Source organism: Eschrichtius robustus, chromosome 19 (genome assembly GCF_028021215.1).
Source record: "Eschrichtius robustus isolate mEscRob2 chromosome 19, mEscRob2.pri, whole genome shotgun sequence".
Lineage (NCBI taxonomy): Eukaryota > Metazoa > Chordata > Mammalia > Artiodactyla > Eschrichtiidae > Eschrichtius > Eschrichtius robustus.
In genome coordinates, this window is record NC_090842.1 from 51,465,770 (window position 1) to 51,488,526 (window position 22,757).

Genomic DNA, 22,757 nt, shown 5'->3' on the forward strand with positions numbered 1-22,757 from the left:
TTAAAGGATACAGCTCAGGAACAGCCAGATGGAAGAGATCCACAGGCCGAGGAGGGCGAGGAGGCACCATCCCCCCTCCAGGCAGGCCTCCTTCCCTGCCCCTCCATGTGTTCTCCAACCTGGAAATTCCCCATCACTTAGGGGTTTAACGGAGGTTTCATTACTTCATTACCGGGGCATAACCGATTAAGTCACTGGCTACTGGTGATTGAACTCAATCTCCAGCCCCTCTCTCCTTCCCAGAAGTCCAGGGGTGAGGCTGAAAGTTCCAACCCTCTAAACAGGCTTGGTCACTCTGGCAAATAGCTCCCCCTCCTGAAGGCCCCCTACCCCCATCAGGTGTCATCGCATTAGCACACAAAAGACGTGCAGGAGGTTCCAAGGGTTTTAGGCTCACTGTGCCAGGAACCAGGCACAAAGACCAAATGTTTATTTTTTATTATACCACAGCAACCCACTGAATTGATTTCATTACACACCGTGGTTCACAATCTGCCCCTTGTAAAACCTGAGCTACAGAGATGTTATTGAGAACATGACTGATTCACTAGCTGATAAAGTCTACGAGGGTACAAGGGAGGAAATTCTCCCAGCCCTCAGTATTGGGAACAACTTCTTCTTAGCAAATGGTCTGCTTCCAGCTAATGGGTATGAAATGTGTTCCAGGTCACATTCCCTTCTTACTGCCTGCCGGAAAACTCGGAGACAAACATGGCCCACATCTAACAGAGGATATAAGACCTTGTAGCGTGTACTAGCCTTACTTCCAGCTAAACCCCTTTTAATCTTCTTCCTCCTGCCCCCATATCCTCACTCGTTCCTGTTTTAATCTTACATGCTGTACGAGTGTGTCAGGGTGCCTCAAATACATGTTAGAGTGAGGCAAGACAAACAGTTATAACTCCTGGAGGGCCAAGACCTTTGCCTACTATTTCTCTGTATTTCTCTTGGAACCTGACATTGTCCTTTCCACATGGTGGAGGCTTTCAATTTCAGTTGATGAAAGAACAAAGGGCAGAGTAAAAACCACTCTCTAGAAGCAATGGTGTGTGAGTCGGGGATGGGGCTGGGGGTTTGCAGTATGGGGGGGTGTGATTCGTTCTCAGCAACAGAATGGGTCCAGCTTAAATATGACCATTTAGGCCCTAAGACCCCCACCCAAATACCTGGAGAACCTCCAAATATGCCAACTCTTGATTTTCCCACCTCTATATATGGATCTGCTACTTCTTCTAGACTTGGCAACAATTTGAGATTTAGGATTTGCAACAAATCAGTGACCTGCTCTTTGGACATGGACCTCTTCACGTGAGTCATGCGTCACTCCGGAAAAAGTTGGTAGCCAGGTGGGGCTCTCAGGGTGGGTTTCCACAATGCTGACCTTAGGGTGCAACGCTGATTCAGAAATGAACCCTAGAACGTGTGCTGTTCCTAGTACAGGTCATGATTTTTCACAGATTCACTGGTGGAAGGGGGCTTCTCGAATGAGGTGCCACCGGTTCAACATGGTGGGTGTGCCCAGTACCCCCATGTCCCAGCTGGGGGAAGAGCTGGCCCAAATCAGGGATGAAGACCAGAACCTCGGGCTCCTCAGTACTGGTGCTCTGCACCTGGGCTGCCTTTCTGGGTGAAAATGAATCCCTTCTAGGGGCCTTTTTGGAAGAACATGGGTTTTCTCAGCTTTCACTTGGGTGTGCTTCTACTCTGAAACCCCTGTGGTCTGATAACTGATGTTACAGCCAAAAGAGGCCCTGAGACCAAGCAGGATGAGGCAGAAGGGTGTTTCAGCCCTTTCCTGCCCAGGGTCTCCCCGCCCACGTTCTCCACGGCCTCCTTCTGGCCTGGACCACCAAGGAGAGGCCGACTCCCTCGGGTTTTTCCTAAAGAGCATACACATACTGCAAAAGTCAAGAATGAAAAGGTGGGACTTCCCTGGTGGTGCAGTGGTTAAGAATCCACCTGCCAATGCAGGGGACACAGGTTAGAGCCCTGGTCTGGGAAGATCCCACATGCCGCGGAGCAACTAAGCCCATGCGCCACAACTGCTGAGCCCGCGGCTCTAGAGCCCGTGAGCCACAACTACTGAGCCTGCGTGCCACAACTACTGAAGCCCACACGCCTAGAGCCCGTGCTCTGCAACAAGAAGCCCCTGCTTGCCGCAACTAGAGAAAGCCCGTGCACAGCAACGAAGACCCAACGCAGCCAAAAATAAATAAATAAATTTATTAAAAAAAAAAAAACTTTAAAAAAGAAAATAAGAAAGAAAAGGTGTCCAACTTACTCTGAGTGATCAAGCCACCATATGTGAACAGGAAAAAGAAGGCCACAGTCAATGATTTCCTGAGGCCACTGACAACATCCAGGCATGTCCCTCAAGTTGGAGCCTCTGAGACCTTTTCCACTATAGACACCTCATGGGATGTATGGTTTCTTTGTCCCAAGTCCAAAATTTCTCTAACATCCCCATGTTTTGTCTTAAAGATGTACATGAATTTGCATTCTGACCCATGTATCTCCATTTATTTTAGTGTAATTTTTCTCCCAAGTCTTTTAGTAAAATTGTCCCTCCAGGAACAGGCTTGTTGACAGGTAACACAGGCTTGTACCAGCTTCACAGACCTTACTGGAACAGTTTGGCCTTAATCTGTCTGACCCCAAATCCTGCTCTGCCAGGGATTCAGGAAAGCTAGAGCAAGTATTGCCCAGTGCCCTCACGTGGCCACCTGGCTAAGGCAGAAGATCAGCCGGTCTGGCAGGACACCTGCCTCCAGCCCATCTCTCAGTGTAGAAAGGCAGGCCTCAGAGTTGGTGCAGGCCCCCAAGGCTTTGGCTCGTACACCCCACTGCCCAGACACCAGCCCCTCTCAGAACTGATGGTGTGAGCAGTCATTAGCCTCAAGTCACTCTCATACAGCCCAAATCACCCCAGGGCACCCCTGTCCCAGAACTTCATGACCCTCTGGTCCAGAAGTCGCAAACTGGAGGTCCATGGGACTTGCTCACTTGATTCTCAGGGTGTTATTTCTTCCCCCTTGAATTAGTTGCCAATATTTTAAAATTCAACTATCAGAAGATAAAAAAGGGGACAAAAGTCAGATCTCTCTCTTCTCCTGAAAAAAACAAAACAAAGCAAAACTGAAGATCTGGCAACCCTGGCCCTGCCCCCCATATGGGCCACACTGTAGTTGCCCCCTCCAGAGAGCATATGCTCTGCTCTTTACCGCAGTCCCCACCACTCCCTATCGCATCACAGCACCAGTCCCAGCCCCCTTCACTCTTTTCCATGCGCACCTGGCCCCGAGAAGGGAACCTGAAGCCCAAAGATGTTAAATGACCCACCCTTTAGAACCAATGACCACCTTATAGAACCCAAAGAAACAGTTAGTTAAAATTGAACTATGTGGCAACTTGCTTTAAATTTCACAGAGGCCATCTGTTTTTGAGAAACATCACCACGTTTCTACCCCAGCTTTTCTCAAGGGAGGGAAGGGAGCTAGGACAAGAGAGAGAATATTATCCTTGCTTAGCCTAAAAAAGCACATTTAAAATATCTGATATCTTCCTAATCAGACTCCAGGAAGCTCATGGACTCTTGGCCAATATGGATCAGAGAAGAAGGCCTTAAAGGGGTAGAAAACCAGGCTCCTCAGGGCACCGGCCCAGACTCAAAGCTCCCTCACCGATGCAGGTAAGGACTGGGATTCCCTAGTTCCTGCATCTGGGGGGACATTTTCCCAAACGCCCACTCCCCCAAACATTCCAACTGCTCTGCCTTTATCAGGGAGCAACGGTAGGACATTTAGGAACCTGAAAACAGACAGACAGGACGGCAGGGCCCGGTTTATGACTGAAACTACCCTTTGCTGGCAGGGACAATCACCTAATCGGCCGCCCAGAGAAACTCAAGGGCCAGAGCTGGTCTCGTCGGCTACACGCCCTATTTGTTTTCGGGAAACCATTGGTGCCGGTTAAGTCAGATTAATAAATACCTCTAGGGTTTCCTCTGACAACATTCCCCAGAGAGGGGCACTTTTAGCTTTTAGGTCACTGCAAGAATCATTAACAACCTCACCCCACCCCCACCCCACCAGCTTGACAACTGCCGACCCGACAATGAGCCTCAGAGAGGCTGTTTGCTGGCGTCATTAACAGAGCAAGACAGACAAAACCGCCCTAGGCCCCGCCTTAGCAACGCCAAGTGCCCTGGCCAGAGGGGGCCTCCCTGACCACCCTCCGTCTCCAAGGCCGCATCACACTGCATCAGCCTCTATCACATTTCCCTTTCATCGGTGCCCTAGAAAACATCACCTCCTGACGTGACTGGATTTGTTTGCTTGTGTATTTCGGTTTCCCCTATGAGAGATTAAGCATCAGGAAAGCAGGGCCTCGTCTGAATTGCTTGCGGCCTTATCCCCTCACATCTCAGACACGGCCTGCCACTTAGTAGGTGCTCAGTAAATCCATTTGTTGTGTGAATGGACAGGCACAGGGTCAGGGCTGCCCACCTGCCCCCTCAGCCGCACAGCTGGCCTGGCAATGTGTCAACCAAAACCCAAGGCCACAAAACACACCAAGGGGACCGCACCTGCAGCGTCCTCAGCACAGCAAGCTCAGCACACGGCAGGACTTCCCAAAATCGGGGGTTTGGACCTCCCTGGTGGCGCAGTGCTTAAGAATCCGCCTGCCAGTGCAGGGGACACGGGTTTGATCCCTGGTCCGGGAGGATCCTACATGCCATGGAGCAACTAAGCCCGTGAGCCACAACTACTGAGCCTGCGTTCTAGAGCCCGCGAGCCATAACTACTGAGCCCATGCACCACAACTACCGAAGCCCACGCACCCTAGAACCCCCCCGCTGCAACGACTAAGCCCACACACCGCAACTACTGAGCCCACGTGCTGCAACCACTAAAGCCCACACACATAAAGCCCGTGCTCCACAATGAGAGAAGCCACCGCAATGAGAAGCCCGCGCAATGCAACAAAGAGTAGCCCCGCTAGCCACAACTAGAGAAAGCCCGTGCGCAGCAACGAAGACCCAACGCAGCCAAAAAAAAACCACCAACAAACAAAATCGGAGGCCTCTCTCAAGCTGCACTGGCCGCTGAGGCCCGCTGTGCAGCAGACCTGACAACTCCCAGGTCCAGACTTCTCTGGGGACAGGGACACGGTCAGTCGTTTCAAAAGGTGGAATGTTACCGTATTTTCCCCAGTCGGCTCCAGGAACAGCCTCCCTTCCACCCTGTTACAGAAGTAGCTGGAGGAGAGGTTCCCAGACACTTGGCCACCCCAGGACTTGCTAGTCCATGAGCAACAAAACCAACACAGGCACAGCACTGTTGTTCCTGACCCAGGGGCAGTGGGTTGCTTATATTATTCTTCTAGGCCTTTGCAGTATTTCACAATAAAAACGCATGAAAGTTGGGGCTTCCCTGGTGGCGCAGTGGTTGAGAATCCGCCTGCCAATGCAGGGGGCACGGGTTCGAGCCCTGGTCTGGGAGGATCCCACATGCCGCAGAGCAACTGGGCCCGTGAGCCACAATTACTGAGCCTGCGCGTCTGGAGCCTGTGCTCCGCAACAAGAGAGGCCGCGGTAGTGAGAGGCCCGCGCACCGCGATGAAGAGTGGCCCCCACTTGCCGCAACTAGAGAAAGCCCTCGCACAGAAACGAAGACCCAACACAGCCATAAATAAATAAATAAAATTTTTAAAAAGGCTTTAAAAAAAAAAAAAAGCATGAAAGTAATCCACGCACTTTGTTAAAAGAACATTCAAACACTGAAAGGATAAAGTGACAAGAAGGAATCAGGTCTACCCACCCAACCCTGGTCTTGCTCCCAAGAGCCCACTCTACTAACAGCTGTTTCTTCGCCCCTTTTGGAAAAAGTCTATGCATACGCAAAAGCATATGCACGTATTTTTAAAACACATATGCAGGGCATGCTGTCCTGCATCTTTCTTTCCCCCATTTCATACCTCAGAGATCTTTCCTAACCAACAAATACAGACCGATTCAGAAATGAATTTACTCTTAGTTCATGGTGAGAAACCCTCCTCTTGTCTTTTACTGAGTGCTCGGGTGAGCGGCCCATATGGAAGAGCAGATCACACTATTCGTACATATATGTGACCGCCAGAGTCTTGTGGCTCTTCTACCAATCCACCTGGTTTGGTGTATTTGTTTTTCCCAACAGCCTCCAATCAGCCTCGGGGCTCCCTAAGGCCTCCAACAGTGAAGCAGACCTACTGGGAACACCCATTATCCACATCCTGCCAGGTTTCCAGGTTCCAGGTCCCAGCAAACACTCCACATGTCTTTCTGAGGCTCCAGGAAGCATCTGTCTCACTTAGCCGGGCAGCAGGCATACTGCTTGCCTCCATACCCAGTGCAGAAGGCAGCATGGGGCTGGCAAGAGTCACCCCTAGAACGCTGAAGAAGAAGTCTGAACTCTTTGTAAACACGAGGAAGCTGCGACATCACCTTGCATTGCACTGAAGGGTGTGGGGAGGGCTTAGAGCTGCCTACAGGTAAGGCCTCTCTGAGTTCTATGCTTGATAAGTAACTATGTTACCATCAGAGCATAATAATGAGTGCCCCAAGAGTCCAGAGCTGTACTGGGCCCCTCTCATTAAAGATGGACACTGGCAGTTGAAAGGCTCCTATTCCCTCCTTTCTGCCTTCCTTTTCTTTCTTTCTTTCTTTTTTTTTTTAACTTTTTATTTTTTCAAATCTGATTTTTTTAACCGCAGTATAGTTGATTTACAATGTTGTGTTGCCTTTCTTTTCTTTATACATTCAACAAATATTTAGCAAGCAGTGATTCTAGATCAGGCATAGTGCTATGCAGTAGAGAAAACAGGTCCCAAAGAAAGCAGGGAAAACAAACAGGAATCAGATAACTGGACTTCCTCCATCACCCTTCTATCCCAAACACACAGACAGGCTGTGTAAAATACTTCTCTTTGACACAACCAAGCACTAGGCGAGACAGGGCCTGCTCCAGGTGCCAGAAATGAGGAGGAAACTCAAAGCTAAAACCAAGAGCTGAGAGGAAGCTGGGCAGGCCTGGGAGTTTAGGAAATAGATGGACAGGCCTCAGGAGAGTCCAGGCTCCCAGCCAAGGTGGTAGAGCCAGCAGACACCTACTTCAGAAGGTTCTCCGCTCCCGTTCTCATCCGCACGGCTTTCAGGATCTGCTGGTTCAAGGCAGCCCTCTGATTCTGCAGTTTGCTCCGGCCAGTCTGTGCGAGGGGATTGCAACCCTGAGGGAAAACAAGAGATGCCCCTTCAGAGGTCAGCCACTCTAAAGATGATGACAAACGTCTAATACAACAGAAAATGTTTTTAAAAACTCATTTTTTCTGAAAGTAAAAGTAATATATTTTATATATTTTCCAACATGGAAAATATATAAAATACGAAAAATATAAAAAAAGAAAAGTCAGTCCTAATAACACAACTCCAAAACAGCCACTGTGATTGGTTTCTTTCCTGCCCACCTATTTTACAATATATGCATATTGTTACTTTCCACATTAGCGGCTGTGTAGGGAGTTCCCCAGACCAGCCCCATGTCTGGAGTTTCACAGGACTCAGCATACAGTTGCACTCACGGCTAAGATTTATGACAGCAGTTTAGTAAATAAAGATACATAGCTGGATCATAGGGAAAAAGAGGTAGAGTCTGGAGGAATCCATGTGCAGGCTTCCTTATGCTTTCTCTGTCCTACGAGGGGTCACACAAAGCACACTCTTCCCCCAGCAACAAAAATGCAGCAACATGCATGCAGTGTCACTGCCCAGGTTGGCCCATTAGAAAATCAAATTCACGGTTTTTATTAGGGGCTGATCACAAAGGCAGCTTCTGCCTAGCACATACCAAAATTCCAGGCTGCCGAAAGGAAAGCAGGTGTTCATTGTAAACCACATGGTTTTCGCCATTAGTTTAGACACAGCGAGCCAACTTCATCACTTAGGGGATGAAAGGAACACTCCAAGAGCCAGGCTCCCAGGGACCAGGCAGGGGCCAACCTTGCAAGCAGGTCTTCCTAAGGAAAGCAGCCTCAGGTCTGCCATGTTAACCCTTTTCTGCACAGTGGCACGCATAGGCTATCATGTTTTCTCACTTAATACTCTATCATGAAAATTTCCTTTGTTATGAAGTGCTCCTCAAAACCATGATTTTAATAATTGCATAATGTTGCCTTTTTTTAGGATTTACCATTTCCTTATAGTCGCACAGTTAGATTGTTTCCAAGTATCTGCTATTATCTATAATTATTTGATGCATATCTGTAAACATCAATCTTTGTAAACCTCAAGTTTTTCCTTTAAGGTATATTTCTAGGACTGAGTAACAGGGCGTCTAACCTCTTTAAGCCCCCTCCTCCCCCTAAGCACCAGCCCAACTACCCTCCAGCAAAGAAAGGTACTCTCTATTTCCTGTCCCTTCTCCCCGATAGCATTAGGCAACCATGAATCTATTGATAATTTCTGTCTGTACAGACTTGCTTATTCTGGACATTTCACTTAAGTGGAATCATACAGAATACAGTCTTTTGTGATGGGCTCCTTTCACTCAGCATAATGTTTTCAAGGTGCTTCCGTGGTGTAGCACATATCAGTACTTCACTCCTTTTTGTCCCTAACACTTCAATCAATACGAACATTCATTTATCCATTCATCAGTTGATGGACATTTGAGGGTGTTTTCACTTTTTGGCTCTTATGAATAGGGCTGCTTATTTGTGTGTAAGTTTTTACGTGGATGTATGTTTTCCTTTCTTCTCTTGGCTATAGATCTAGGAGTGGAACTACTGTGTCATATGGTTAATTCTATGTTTAACCATTTGAGGTCAAACTATTTCCCAAAGCGGCTATAATATTTTACATTCCCACCAACAGTAGACGAGGGTTCCAATTTACCCCTATCCTCATCAATACTTGTTACTGTCTTTATTAGAGCCAACCTAGGATGTGTGGTATCTCACTGTGGTTTTGATTTGCATTTCCCTGATGGTTAATGGTGGTTGAACCAAAGATGGTTAAACATATTTTCATGTGCTTATTGGCCATTTGTGTATCTTTGGAGAAAGATCAATTCAGATTCCTTGCCCAATTTTTTTTTTTTTTTTGCCACATCACAGGGCACGCGAGATCTTAGTTCCCCAACCAGGGATCGAACCCTCGCCCCTGCAGTGGAAGCACAGAGTCTTAACCACTGGACCGCCAGGGAATTCCCTCCTTGCCCATTTTTAAACTGGGTTATTTTTTACTGTTGAGTTGAAAGTATTATTTTCAATCTTTGCCAAATTGATATGCAAAAAACAGGTATCCCATGCTCCCAATTTGCAAGGATTATTAGTGAAGATAAACATTTTTTTCATATATTATTGATCACTTGAATGGCTTTTTCAGTGAATTGTCTGTGTTCTCTGTCCATTATTTCCTGGGGTATTTAGGTTACAATCAATGTTTCATTGTGAAAAGTTTAAGATGAGAAAAAGAGTTTCCTTTTTTTTTTTTTTTTAGCTGTGCGGCTTGCGGGATCTTATTCCCCACCAGGGACCGAACCTGGGCCACTACAGCGAAAGCACCAAGTCCTAACCACTGGACCGCCAGGGAATTCCCATCCTTTTTTTTTTTTTTTTTTTTTCTTCCAACTGTGTTAGTCTCTATTTATTCTTTTGGCAATTTCTTCCAGAGTTAACTACTTCCATTTGTAGGTGATGAAATGTGTAAGAAATCCACTTCAAATGTTGGCACTGCTATGAGCATGGTCTTTCCCTTTACTTCAGCTGAATTACTGTTGATTCTTGTTTATATTCCAAGTCCCGGAAGTGGTTTTCACTGTGGAAGTTATCTGAAGATGGTCTTACGCTTTCTAGTAGTGGTCTACAACCAGGTTCTAGCTTCTCCAGGAAGGCTACACAGGATGGATTTAGATATTACCTATTAAACTAAGAGGCATTCTCTCAATTGAGTTTAAACGCACTTTATTTTTAGACAACCTACATGACATGTTTTTTTTTTTCCTCAAAAACAATGCCTCCGCTCCAAACAAATCAACATCAAAACAAAGAGCTCAAGATGACATCAGTCCCATTGTCTAAGTCCTGGTGTTGTGTGGACGAACAGCAGCAGCCAGCCAGTTATGACGAGCAGGTGATAGATCCAAACAGCCAAATCTGTTGACATTTTTCCATTTCTAGACCATCCTTAAAGAAAATCATACATGGGGTCACACCATCCTCATGGTAGTCCAGCAGAGCAGCCATGCTACCTGGATTCATGTTCTCACCAATAAAGAACTGATCGTTTTTTTTTTTTGAAATTAGCAAGGATGTGCTTGATTTGTTCTGCAGTCCCTGTCATAAAAGGTTTTACTCTTTCTGGTCTCTGTTCTTCAAGCTTCCCTTTGATTAACTTCATGTAATCTTTGATGCACTTCTTGTAGGCTTCTTTTGTGAAGCTGGTTTCCTGCAAGTGATGGTTCATGACAACATCCACACCAGTGATTACTGTGCAGTCGGTACCTTCGCCCTCGGGGCCTTCAGCGGAGGCATTTCCACCAAAGAGTGAGTCATCAATGTTACCCTCTGTCCTACTGACCATATTCCCCTCCACCTCCAGACACAGCCCGTCCGAGACCTCCCGGATCTTGTAGATGTCAGAGAACATCTCACCATGGCTGATGAGGTCCCGGTAGATGATCATGATGGAGGGAGACATCGGTGGCACTAGCTTAGTAGGAGCCCGGAGCTCAGAGCGAGCGTGGTGCAGCCGGAGCGGCGCTCGGGGGGAAGGGGGAGCGGGCGGAAAAGCTTTTTTTTTGTTTTTTTAAATTAAAGTATAATTGATTTACAATATTGTGTTAGTTTCAGGTGTACAGCAAAGTGATTCAAAAAATTTCCTTTTAACCTAATAGTGTTTTTCCCACCCCAGCAGGTAGAAGCCCAGGGATCTGAGGGAACGCTCCATTCCTTTCTGAAGCTTATCTTTCGGCTCCGCCCACTGACCGGCCAGTAATCACACCCTGGGAGTGGCTGGTGGGCAGTATTTGGTGAGGGGACTGCCCTTTCTCTCTGCGTCACTGCCTTGGTCACCGCCATCACAGCTCCGCAACACCTAGCCTCCCACACCTCTGCCCAAGCCACATCCATGGCCTTGACCCCAAGGAAGAAGAAATGGGTTCTCTGCAGCCCCAACCTTCCCAGGGATTCCCATATCAGTGGCCTTTAGACTAGAGGGTCAGAAATAAGTTACATCTCTCCTTCCACAAAGATTTTTCACTCTCCCATCCCAGCAGGTGGCCACCCACCTGTCCCCCATGCAGCCACCCAAATTCAAATTACACAGATATTCAGAATCTGAGTTGGAATAGTCTTAAAATTAACATCTTTCAAACCATTAAATGATCCCTGATTTAAAATAAAAATCAGAAAACTAATTCTCTCTTTCCAGATCTAAGATTAAAATGTCTTTAGTAAAGGGCTAAAATAATTGCCAGTCTCTTTCCTTTCCACGTCCTAAAATTACTATGAAGGGATGGCTCAATCTGACTTAAAATTACATGGTTCACCAAGGCTGTGTTCTATTTTACAGAGAAGCCTTAATAACTAATTCCTTTACATACATTCCCAGACCTAAGATTAAGCAGCCATTCCAGCTCACGGATAAGAACTTTTTCCTGCTCCCATACTTCACCCAACTTCTGGCTGGCCTGGAATCACTACACCCTAACCAGCCCACAGATGTAGGGTCAAGTTTCCAGATAAGACATAGGAATGCTTAGGATTAGATTTGACTGAGTAATTGGACCCTAAACTACATTACTTCTTACTGACAGGTAGGAATGCCAGACCTGTTGGAAACACCAGAAACGCCCGCAGGGCTGTTTGGAAACTTCCCAGAGCCCTGAGAGATGAATCTGGGCGAGACTGTCCAAAAGACCCCCTGGCATTATCAGAGACTGCTAGCTGCCCACTGGCCCCTGCCAGGGGTTCTCTGCTAGTGGGGACCCACAGTCCTCAGCCATACCTTAGTTCTTAATTGGTTCACAACAGGATGTAGAGCTGCTCCAAACTGAACTGAGGGTTTGTGCCCAGGACCGAGGCAGCACCTGTCACGCCTGCCTGGCCTGGGAAGTGGGGAGGGGTTTGGGGGGAACAAATGAACTGTCCTTGCCTCTAGGGTCACTGTCCACAAGTCTTACAGTGAAGTTGAGTCTGTCCACTACACAGAGTCTGTCAGTTACCTGACCAGCCTAAGGTTTGGGCATGGGCGTCAGTCTCGATACGTGGAAGGATGGTCCGACTGCCAACACCCAAGAAAAGCAAGTACTGAGTAAAGCTCAGCTTCCTCAGCAGCTTAGTGGAGTCTCCCACGTTGTCAGTCAGCCCACGTGGACTCTGGTATGGCATCTCGGACCCCACAATTCTGAGGCTTGGAGGGTAAGTGAGCTACTCAAGATGCTACAGGCAGTAAGGGTGGGAGGGGGACTTAAGCCCACGTCCTTCCTGCCACTCTGAGATGAGCCTGAGCAGCAGGAATGTGTGGGAACGCGGGGACAGCTCGCCCGTCAACCCCCAGACACCCCTTACGTGCTTCCTGGCTGAGGGCTGCCCAGCATCAGTGCATATCTTTCGGCCACTGTGACCCACGTCCCACTCTCCCACCTCACAGCCCATAGCGGTCAGGGGTTGTAAATTCATGCTCCCACACCTCCTTTCCAAGGGGAAGGACATCTGATTCATGCCTGGCTCATTGGAAAACCAAAGGCCCCAGCCCTGAGTTTGATTCAGGGTGAGCAGCTGACATAGGACAACAGAGCCCATCAGGAGGGGCCTTCATTTCTCCCCATCAGCCTTGAACTTAGGAGGATGTGAGACTGGGTAGCTGCAGGCACGTTATCACTGTGGGGGTAGTGTCTCCCCCCAAATGAAGCCAACCTAGGGGGAGCAGAGCTGAGAAACTGAGTTTTGGTGGCAGCATTTGAGCCCTAGATCAAGCCAGGCCTGAAGCCATTCCTCTGGGCTTCTCAGTTACAGGAGCCAAATGCATTCCCTTTCTTGCCTAAGCCATTTTTTAAAAATTGAGGTATAATTTACACATAATGAAATACATAGCTTTTTAAGTACATAGTTCAATGAGTTTGGATAAATGTGTATACGTATGCAACCACTATTCCAATCAGAATATAGACGATTCTCATTACCCCCCAAGGCAACCAAGACTCTGATTTCTATCACCGTAGACTTTTGCCTGCTGTAGAATGTCATATAAATGGAATCATAGGGCATGTATGCTTTTGTGTCTGGCTTATTTTGCTCAATAGTATGCTTTGAGATTCATCCATGTTGTACTTATCAGTGGTTTGCTCCTTTTAATTGCTGAGTAGAATTCCATTGTAGGAATGTACCATGGTGTGTTCATCTGCCTAAACCACTGGGGATTCGATCTTCTGGTAACCACAACTAAGAAAGTCCTAAGTAGAATAAGTTCACCCAGAGTGAAAACTCTATTTGTTAATATACACGCACAGGCCCTGAGGGTATAGTTACGTTGTTCAGCTGGGAAACAAGTATTTAAGAGCAGCAACTAGGCAAAAACCGGAGTCAGTGGATTTGGAAGACAGGAAAGGCTACTTGACCTACAACACGCAGAGACTGACAGTGAAAAGGCAGATAGGCCAGGCCACTGGGAAGGCAGACACAGAGTAGGGAGCAGTCTTTCCTTCCCAGCAGGGGGTGGGGGGGACCTGCTCTAGGCAGTGCCTGGCGCCTGGCTCCCCTCCACCCCAAGAACCAGTGAGGGCCTTTCTTCCACACAGCCAAAGTTAAAGCCCACACTTGTAGATGTGTCTCCAGCAAATTGAGGGCACAGTGTGAACTTGGAGTCTCCAGGTCAGGAGTAAGACTGAGTGAGAGTGACCACGCAGGGTCCCCTGGCTAGAGACCCTCACGCAGGGCATGGAAGAGTGGGGTGTTTTTTGCTGCCTCTCCAGCACGGAGATATTTTCTCTGCCTTCCTTCCTAGTCATGCAACCCCTCACTCAACCACCTAGCTCTGGAAAACAGAATTGTTTGTTTATGAGTTAGCCAGAAGCTGTCAACCAGAAAGCACAGAAATAGCATGCAATACCCTGCAATACACAAAAACACATCTAATTTAACTTTTCACCATGCTGGAGATTCAGGGCAGTTTGGATGAACAGAATCTACCTTTTCCGTGTCCATAAAAATTAAAACATGAATTTGGCACTTGTAAAGAGGTCTCCTGCCCTTCCAGGATCTCCGCCAGGTGCCTCCCTCTGGCGTCCCCATCCATTCACATGGGGGTAGGGGGCCACAATATGAACCGGCTCCCTTCAGTCACTTCTACAAATCTTTACAGACACCTACTGTGTGTGTACAAAGTGTGTGCCACTCTACAAAGATTTACAATCACCAAAATTTCTAAGAGACAAATGTATTTTCAGACCCAACTGATGACCCGTTTATTTCAACTGGTAGGATGTACTCACCACTAGTTTACAGTCCTTGGTTGGGGGGAGATGGTATGTGTGTGTGATTTTGTACATTTCTGTTATTACCCTTTTTTACAACAATTTATGTTACTTTTCTAATACAATAATATTGGAGAAAAAGAAATTACTTCTGAAGTTGTAGTTTTGGATCACCTGCCTTTTTCTCCTCTTAGAATCCAATCGAAACAGGATTTTCTAAGGCATATGGCCCTAGCGAACTCCGTGGGTCTAGCAAGGCCAGAAGGACCTGCATCTCTCCCTGTTTCTGGCGCTACGGGCGGGAGACCTTGTCCCCAGCTGGCACCCCTTGCTGCCAGCTCTGCCAGACACTCAGTCTGGCTGAGCTGCACCTGCGGTTCCGCTGTCCTCTGTGGCCACCTCCAATACAGCCTTTGTGTCACGAGACTCTAGTACCTGAGCCAAAGGAGGAAGTGGTGATCAGGCTAAAGCCAATGCCCTGTATCATCAGGTGGTGTCTTGGAATCCGTCCAAATAGCCCCAGGAAGCAAGGGACATTTACAGTGTTATACCTCATCATGCTGACTCTCCTCTGAGTCACCTGCAAATACTGTTTCTGCCAGGGGACCCCCTCCTGGCCAGGATCCCGCAATGTGAGGAGAAGTTTGTCCACCACGCCCTCTGGGCTGCTGGTGTGCACCAGTGCAGCTGGACAGACCCTCACCAAGGCGATGATCAGCCTGGATCCAGCCTGGCCTGTAGGGTCTGGCTCAGACCATGGTGGGTAGGGGGTGGGGAAGAGGCTGCAGCACAAACTTTTACACCCTTCCTCCTCCCTCCCCCACCCCCACCTGGAGAAACATCATCACTACCCAATAAAAATGGCGCAGGGACTTCCCTGGTGGCGCAGTGGTTAAGAATCCACCTGCCAATGCAAGGGACACAGGTTCGAGCCCTGCTCCGGGAAGATCCCACATGCCGCGGAGCAACTAAGCCCGTGCGCCACAGCTACTGAGCCTGCGCTCTAGAGCCCGCGAGCCACAACTACTGAGCCTGAGAGCCACAACTACTGAAGCCCATGCGCCTAGAGCCCGTGCTCTGCAACAAGAGAAGCCACCACAATGAGAAGCCCGCGTGCCGCGACGAAGACCCAACGCAGCCAAAAATAAATAGATTCTCAAAAAAAAAAAAAAGATGGACTGGATGAGCCCCCATGACCCACCCTGGACTCCTCAGACTCAGCCCAGCATGTCCCTCCACATGTGCTTATATATGATGCACACGTGTGTCTAACATGAAATTACACCCCACTAAGATGAATGGTGCAGAGGAGGACCTAAGAGGAGCCTCTGGGTTAAAAAAAAAAAAAAAAAGAATTCTCTTCCTTCCTTCTCTGCTGGAGCCTTGAGGAAATCCAGAGTAAACAGGGACCACGAACCAGGACACAGTGAACCTTGGGGCCCTGTCCAGCCTGGAGGCTTCTGTGAACAAGAAACAACTTCTCCTCCAGCTCTTGGGTAAAAACAATGGAGCTAAATTCATTTTGGGCCATTAGTGTTCCCAGAGGATGGCGAGGCAGAGATAAGGTCCCACAATGCTGCACTTTGTACCAACGGTCTTCTTCCCCTTACTGCTAAGGTCTTTCATTTAGGCCCTTTCAACAGCCTTGGGGAACATCTTTCTCTAGTTTTTTTCCAGCTAGTTTTCTCTTGGCCAAGAACAGGTTTTCCTGTGGGTTTCAGGACTATAGCCCCCAGAGAGCCCTGGAGATGGGACCAGCTCTCAGGATGTAGTGTCTTGGAAATGTGTATTACTCTGCAGTAACTATAGGCCCGAACACACATTCTTCCAAGACTTTCATTAGGATAAGCATAAAAATTTGTTTGGGAAAAAGAAACTCCATTTCCACTGGTCATTCTTTTAAGAAAATAATTTAGTATTTAATTATTCTTATAGAACTGTACCTCTATTTAAACATATTAGTGTCAAGAAAGAAAAAAAAAAAAGTGAGAAACCAGAGAAGAGAGAAACATATTGTGATAGACCAGAAAGTATTCTGTATTTTTTGTATGTTTTTAATTCAGAGAGCCCCCTGCCCCAAGCTGCTCACCCAGGAGGCCAGGGTCTGTACTGGTGTCCATGCCTGACCTGGGGCCAAACTGAGTCCGTGTCCTCGGGCTCTGTACAGCCATGTCCTGCACAACCCCAGGAAGACCCTGATTTGCCAGGGGGCCCTCTCTGCCAAAAACTGTCTCACACGTTCAGGGTCCAAGACCAGCAGGCAATATGAACTTCCTCAATCTAAACAAACCTGCCTTCTTCTCTCTCCTCTACCCCCATCCCCCCCAGCAACTATTGTCTCTGCCCTTCTTCCACCTGTACTCCACCACACTGACTTTAAAGATTTTTCTTTGATGTGGACCATTTTTAAAGACTTAATATTTTATTGAATTTGTTACAATATTGCTTCTGTTTTATGTTTTTTGGTTTTTCGACCACGAGGCATGTGGGATCTTAGCTCCCCGACCAGGGATCGAACCCGCACCCCCTGCATTGGAAGGTGAAGTCTTAACCACTGGATCGCCAGGAAAGTCCCCACCACACTGACTTTTGCCCCCAATTCTCCACCTACTCATTTACCAACAACCCCCTAAAGGACTAAACCCAGTATTTTCCAGGGCTCTTCTGACTTGTCAACCTCATCTCTCCACTAAAAAGATCTCTCTTCTCTCAGCTGCCTTGACACTGTCACCCTCTGGGCTTGTTTACCATCTCTCTGCCTGTCCCTTAAATGGAGGCATTATTCTCTTCTGCCTTGGGTCCTTTTTCACAATATCCCACCGCCTCCCACACTGGTGCCCCCCAAAGCTGCATCTCCAGCCAGGGTGCTCTCGTGGCTGCTGGGTTCATGGAGTGGACACCCCACTGGGACCACCATTCAGATGTCGCTTAGGGGCCTCAAGCCCACCACCTCTACCTCAGCCTCCTGGTTGCCCCATCTCAGTGAGGTGCCTGACCATCCCCCCAGCCACCAAAGGGCAGACATTTTGGACTCCCATCAGCAGCACTTCCCCACCATATTTGGTCCATTAGTTCTTCCCATCCCTGTTGACTGCCTTTGCTCAGGCCCTCATCACTGCACCCTCCCCACTGGGATCCCTGCCTCCAGTCTGGACCCCTGGTTTGAGTCAGGGGTGCAAGCTGGTGGAAAGGATGGGTGTGGTGAGGCTGTGTTTACCTAGTACTTTACATAACTGACTGAAAAGTCATCAGTAGTCCGTAACAGAGTAGGACACAGACAATGAGGATTAACCTTCCACACTCCTCCCTGCCTGGCTCCACCACTGCCTCTCCCCCATCGCTCACCTACTGATCACTCAGCTTTCAAAGTGGTCTTTCTGTGACACAAATCTCACACGTCTGGTCCTGCATGAAGCACTTTGATAGATCTCCAGGTTCCCTTCCCATGCATCCAAGATGCATGACTCCCGAACAGCCTAGTTCCCACTTACACCTCCACACCCCCAAGGGTTCACTGACAAACGCTCACAATCCTGTGCCTTCACCCATGCTGTTCCCTCTACCTCAAGTGTTCGTCCTCCCCTTCTTCACCTGTATAACATCTACCTCTCATTCAAGGAGCATTTGTTTTAGGACAAACTGGCTCAGATCACACATCAGGGAAGGTTCCATGTCGACACCTTTTATTAACCTTGTACTAGGAACACTCTTTGGACTACTATGACGTAGCACAATGATCATTACAAGGTCTCGTTTTCCAAAGAGATGTTTCTAATTGCAAACCAGTGATTCATCTTATTTTGCACCCATGATTCTCGTTATCTACCACCGGAGAAACCGCACCTGAAAAACACTCAGCTTTGCATCCTTTCACAGCTCCCTTGCCTTCCACTCGGTCCTATGCACATCTTCCCCTGGAAAACCTGTTCTGGAAGACAAGGGAACATAACCCTGGCAGGTGTTCACCACCTCTCCTGCCCCTTCCTCTGTTGTTTCCCCCAGATGCTGCTATAGGTCCAGACCTCCACCTGTTCAGAGGACAATTTGGGGAGGAAATGAAGTCCCAGAAAGAGGCAGCAACTTGCTGAAGTCTACAGTGCAATTCTGTGGGGGAGGCAGTCAGGGTTTGAGGCCCTAGGGCTGAGATCTAGGGATTCCCAGGCCTGGCCTCCTTCTGCAATTCCATGGCCTGTAATGCTCTGTCCCAAATGCCACACATAATTAGAAGTTATAATCCTATAATTCCATAATGACATCTTTTAACTTAAATACACCTTAAAACTACTCCTTTTTTTTTTTTTTTTTTTTTTTTTTTAATGCTAAAAGCAAGTTAACCAAAAAGAATTTTTCCAACTCTGTCCTCACCTGTTTCCAGATTCTCCTCCTGCCCATCCTCCAGGGACACTGCTCCTCACCAGAGAGCAAAAGCCCAAAGGCAGCGTCATGGGAGAAGGAGGAAGACGCCAAGAGCATTCACTGACTGGATCATTAGGCGTGGAACAATTAAGAATTGACTGTTCTGTGGGAAACAGTTTCACTGCCCTGTTTATAATTTCGTCCTCTGCCTTCAGTCATAGAAGTTATAAAAAAACAGTTTCTCAACCCACCTAGTCAAACATGGCCAAGAGCCAAAGGCTATTTTTAGACTCATAGGGACAAGGAAGAAGGATGGAAAGTGCCCCGTGCCTCCGGGCTCAAAAGCATCTTTGTAGCCCAGGCCTTGCAACCTGCGGACATCCCAGCGACCCCGCTCCGTGGATTGGGGCCACTTTTGAGGGGCTGAGCTGCAAACCTTCAGGGCGGGAGGCCACGGTATGTGCCAAGCTCCCGCGGAGCCCGCACCTCCCGCAGGTCTACCCAACAATCGGATAAATCCGCTTTAGCGAAAAGTGGTGAGGGAGCGAAACCGCTGCCCTCACGTCTGCAGCGCGCACGCCCTCCTGGGCAACTAGGGGCAGAGAAGGGGGCGACGCTCGAGGTACCCTCCCATCCTCGAAAAAGTCGAAGAGGCAAACACTGGAAGCATTCTGGAGGCAAAAGGGGAACGCCATCCCTTCTGAGGGGCTCCTATTTCCGCGCGCCCCGGCCAAGCGCTCGGGTGGAAGCTGGGCTCGGGTCCCCACGCGCCGCAACGCCGAGGGAGCCAGCGCACTGGGAACCGGTCCCTTCCCCAGGGCCGCGGGACGGCAGGCGGGGGCGACCCCGAGCACCCCTCCTGGCCCTGTCCTCCGCCGGCACCTGCGCGGGGCGGCCGAGACACCACTCCCCAGCCCCGTAAGTCACCTGCTCTCGGCCGCCGGGTGCACCGCCGCCGCACCCCTCCACTCCGACCCTCCGCCGGGCGCGCCCCAGGCCAGTGCGCCCCCTCCCCCTCCAGGCCTGGTCGACCCCGGCCGCGCGCCCTGCAGCGCCCTCCACAGCCTGGGGGGAAAGAAGTCTGGAGCTCGCAGAATCCCAGCCCGCCCGAAGCCGCCCACCTTCCGAAAGTAGCCGTCGCCCTCCTTCTCCAGCGGCTGGGGGGCCGCGGGCAGCAGAGCGTCGGTCATGCTGGCAGCGCGGGAGCGCAGGACAGACTGAAGCTCATCTGCGCGCTGGCCCGAGAGGGCGCCTGACCCCGCCCCTGCCCCGCCCCTCCCTGCCCCGCCCCTGCCCCCGCCCCTCCCTGCCTGAGCGACCGCCCCTCCCCGCCTGAGCGACCGCCCCTCCAGCCCCGCCTGAGGCCCGGCCGGGAGTCCTGGAGACCAAGCCAGGCCCGCCGAGACCACGCCCCCGGTCCCGCCCCGGCTCCGGATTGGCCGAGCGCAGCCGTGCCCCAGGCGAGGCTGGCGGAGGGGAGAGCAAAGAGCCCCTCCGCTCTTTCCCCCCCCTTCTCCCAGCCTCAGGTGCTTAATCTGGGAGTGGTTGCAGCCTCAGCCCGGGAGCGCAAGGGCGGGCCGGGGGTCTCCGCTGCTGCCGCGAGGCCCGGGTTGGGGATCCAGCTCCTCGTCTGGAACCATGGGGGTAAATGCAGCGAGTGGGTGAAGCTACGGCTCCTGCGCGCACGCCGCGGGGACAGTGACCATACCCGACGCCACGTCGAGGGCGCGGCGGGAGCGCTGGGCCCTGGGCCGAGCAGTCAGGAACAGCTTCCCGCCAAAAGGGATCCCGGGGCAGAGTCCGGGACTCTGAGGGAGAGTTGGCGGCGCCACCGAGGGCCTTGGCGGGTGACTCAAACCTGTTGACACAGCGATCAACCCCCTGTCCCCCAACCCGCTCTGCAGAAACCAGGCGGATCCACTGGGAGGTCACAGATGGCGAGGGGAGAGGGGTCCACCCAAGGAGGGATCCCCAGAAAGGGTTTCGTGCCCAAGAGACTCGACGAATATCCTTGAGCACGTTTCTTAACCACCACTTCGAACCTCAGATTTCTCAACTGCAAAATGGGTCCGGATCACCCTCTCTTGACCTGGGGCAAGGTATTACAACCAAAGTGGTGTATAAGCGCTTAGCAGCGCGGTAGGGACGCGAATAGCTTAGGAGCGAAAGCGGGACTCCTGGGGACAGGGGTCGCACCGCTCTCGCTCCCAGCCCCCCTGATCGGTGGACTGCGCGGGTAGAACTAGCAGACAGGGTGCCGGGACTGGGCTGCCGGAGCCGGAAGCCCCCCAGCGGCCGCGCCCCTCCTGGCCAGCGTCCTGCAGTTCCTACCCCCTCCCCCACCTCAGGGACACCTTTGCGCAGTTACTGCTGCGTTTGGCCGTCGCGGTAGGTGCCACAGGTAGAACACAATACAATCTGCTTTCAAAACAAGCCAAGTGTTTCCTTTTCTTCTTAAAAAAAAAGAAAAAGAAAAAAGTATGTGCATTAGGGGGTGTTCAAGAGTTTAAAATAAATGGTAGCAACAGACAAGTAAATGTTAAAAAAAAAAACTCATCATCACTGCCGGCTCCAAGACGCAGCACAAGGAAAGGCGTTCTCTGAAAGGACTGTTTTAATACTAAGAAAGAACCTGAAGAATCTTAAGCATCTGGGACAGGTGTTTGGGAAACTCTGTGGCAGATGCAGAAACTTCCCTTCTCTCGTAGGGTCAGAAATAAGTATCAAGCTAATTTCAGCATTGTCGGTCACCCTAGAATTAATTCATGGCCCTGGAAATGTACACTCCCCTCCCCCAGCTGGGACTTGAAAACAACCGCTTCCGTTTTGGGGATCCAGGGGTGGCGGGTCACTGTATTACATTTGTAACACTACTGCTGCTACTACTAGTAATAAAGTTATCAATAATAGAACCTCTATTCTAGCCAGAAAGTTTGTAGATATTATGTTTCACGAAACTTCTGCAAATAAGAGAATTAAATAATCTCCATTTAACAGGTGAGAAGACCGAGGCTCAGAGGAGTGAAGTGGTTAAGGGCACGCTAGCCATTAGTGGGCTGAGATCGGTGTTTAGTTCAGGGCTGCTGACTCCAGTCATTTCCTACCACTCTCAGATTTTTGTCATCTCCTTCTACTACCCTAAAGCTCCAATCGCCTTTACAGTTTGTCACATATACGTGTCACTTGTACTATTATCGACTTAATAGTCTTCTTTAAAATTACTTTAAAACACACACTTCTGTCATACAATAGTTAAAGAAATATAGTTTGTATAATAAATACTATATCTAGTGCAATAACCCACAATTTTATTAGAACTGAAAATCCTAATCAGACCTGACTAATTTTCAGAAATAAATAAATAAATAAAAATAAATAAATAAAGTAAAATTACTCACTTTAACAAACTTTATTTTAAAACACAACTATGTCATAACAATAAGCAGAAAACCAGTGCTACTTTGACCTATGCGGACATACACATAAAAGTGAATATAGTGAAAACCAAAATCTGTTATTTAATCTAGCCCAACACCTTTGCCTTCTTGAGCTGCTTCTTTTATTAAAAAGGAAGAAGAGCAAGAAAAGGAAGCCTGGTGTTAAGGACACACCAGCCCACCCTGATACTAGCTTCAGAGGAAAAGAAGCACTTCTCTGTGCATCCCAATAGGCATCTCCTGGCCCTGTGAACCATCTGTGTGTCACTCCTTGAGGCTGTGCAGGACCAGACATCTCTAGACATTCTCATGGCTCCTTGCAGGGGGCTCACAGGCCTGATCCCGTATCTCTGATCCTGCTGCGATCAGGAAATGAGAGCTGCTGCAGCTGACCCAGCAGGAGAGTAACATCTAACCTCCTATTTGTCAACCCAGTTGGTGGTGTGTGTCACAAGAA

The 22,757-nt window shown here is 49.2% G+C and overlaps 1 protein-coding gene and 1 pseudogene across 1 annotated transcript in view; both read right to left on the bottom strand.

Annotated features, from left to right (window-relative positions):
• RHPN2 (rhophilin Rho GTPase binding protein 2) overlaps window positions 1–20,062 on the bottom strand; it is a 57,384-nt gene extending 37,322 nt beyond the window's left edge. Inside the window, exons 1-2 of the mRNA XM_068528445.1 lie at window positions 19,985–20,062; window positions 7,148–7,263 (exon numbers count right to left, since the gene is read on the bottom strand). Coding sequence (XP_068384546.1) covers window positions 7,148–7,263; window positions 19,985–20,053 — 185 coding nt within the window. The 5' untranslated portion in view covers window positions 20,054–20,062. The remainder of the gene's footprint in view (window positions 1–7,147; window positions 7,264–19,984) is intronic.
• On the bottom strand, window positions 9,809–10,717 carry LOC137753193 (translationally-controlled tumor protein pseudogene; annotated as a pseudogene).
• Window positions 20,063–22,757: the final 2,695 nt, after the last annotated feature.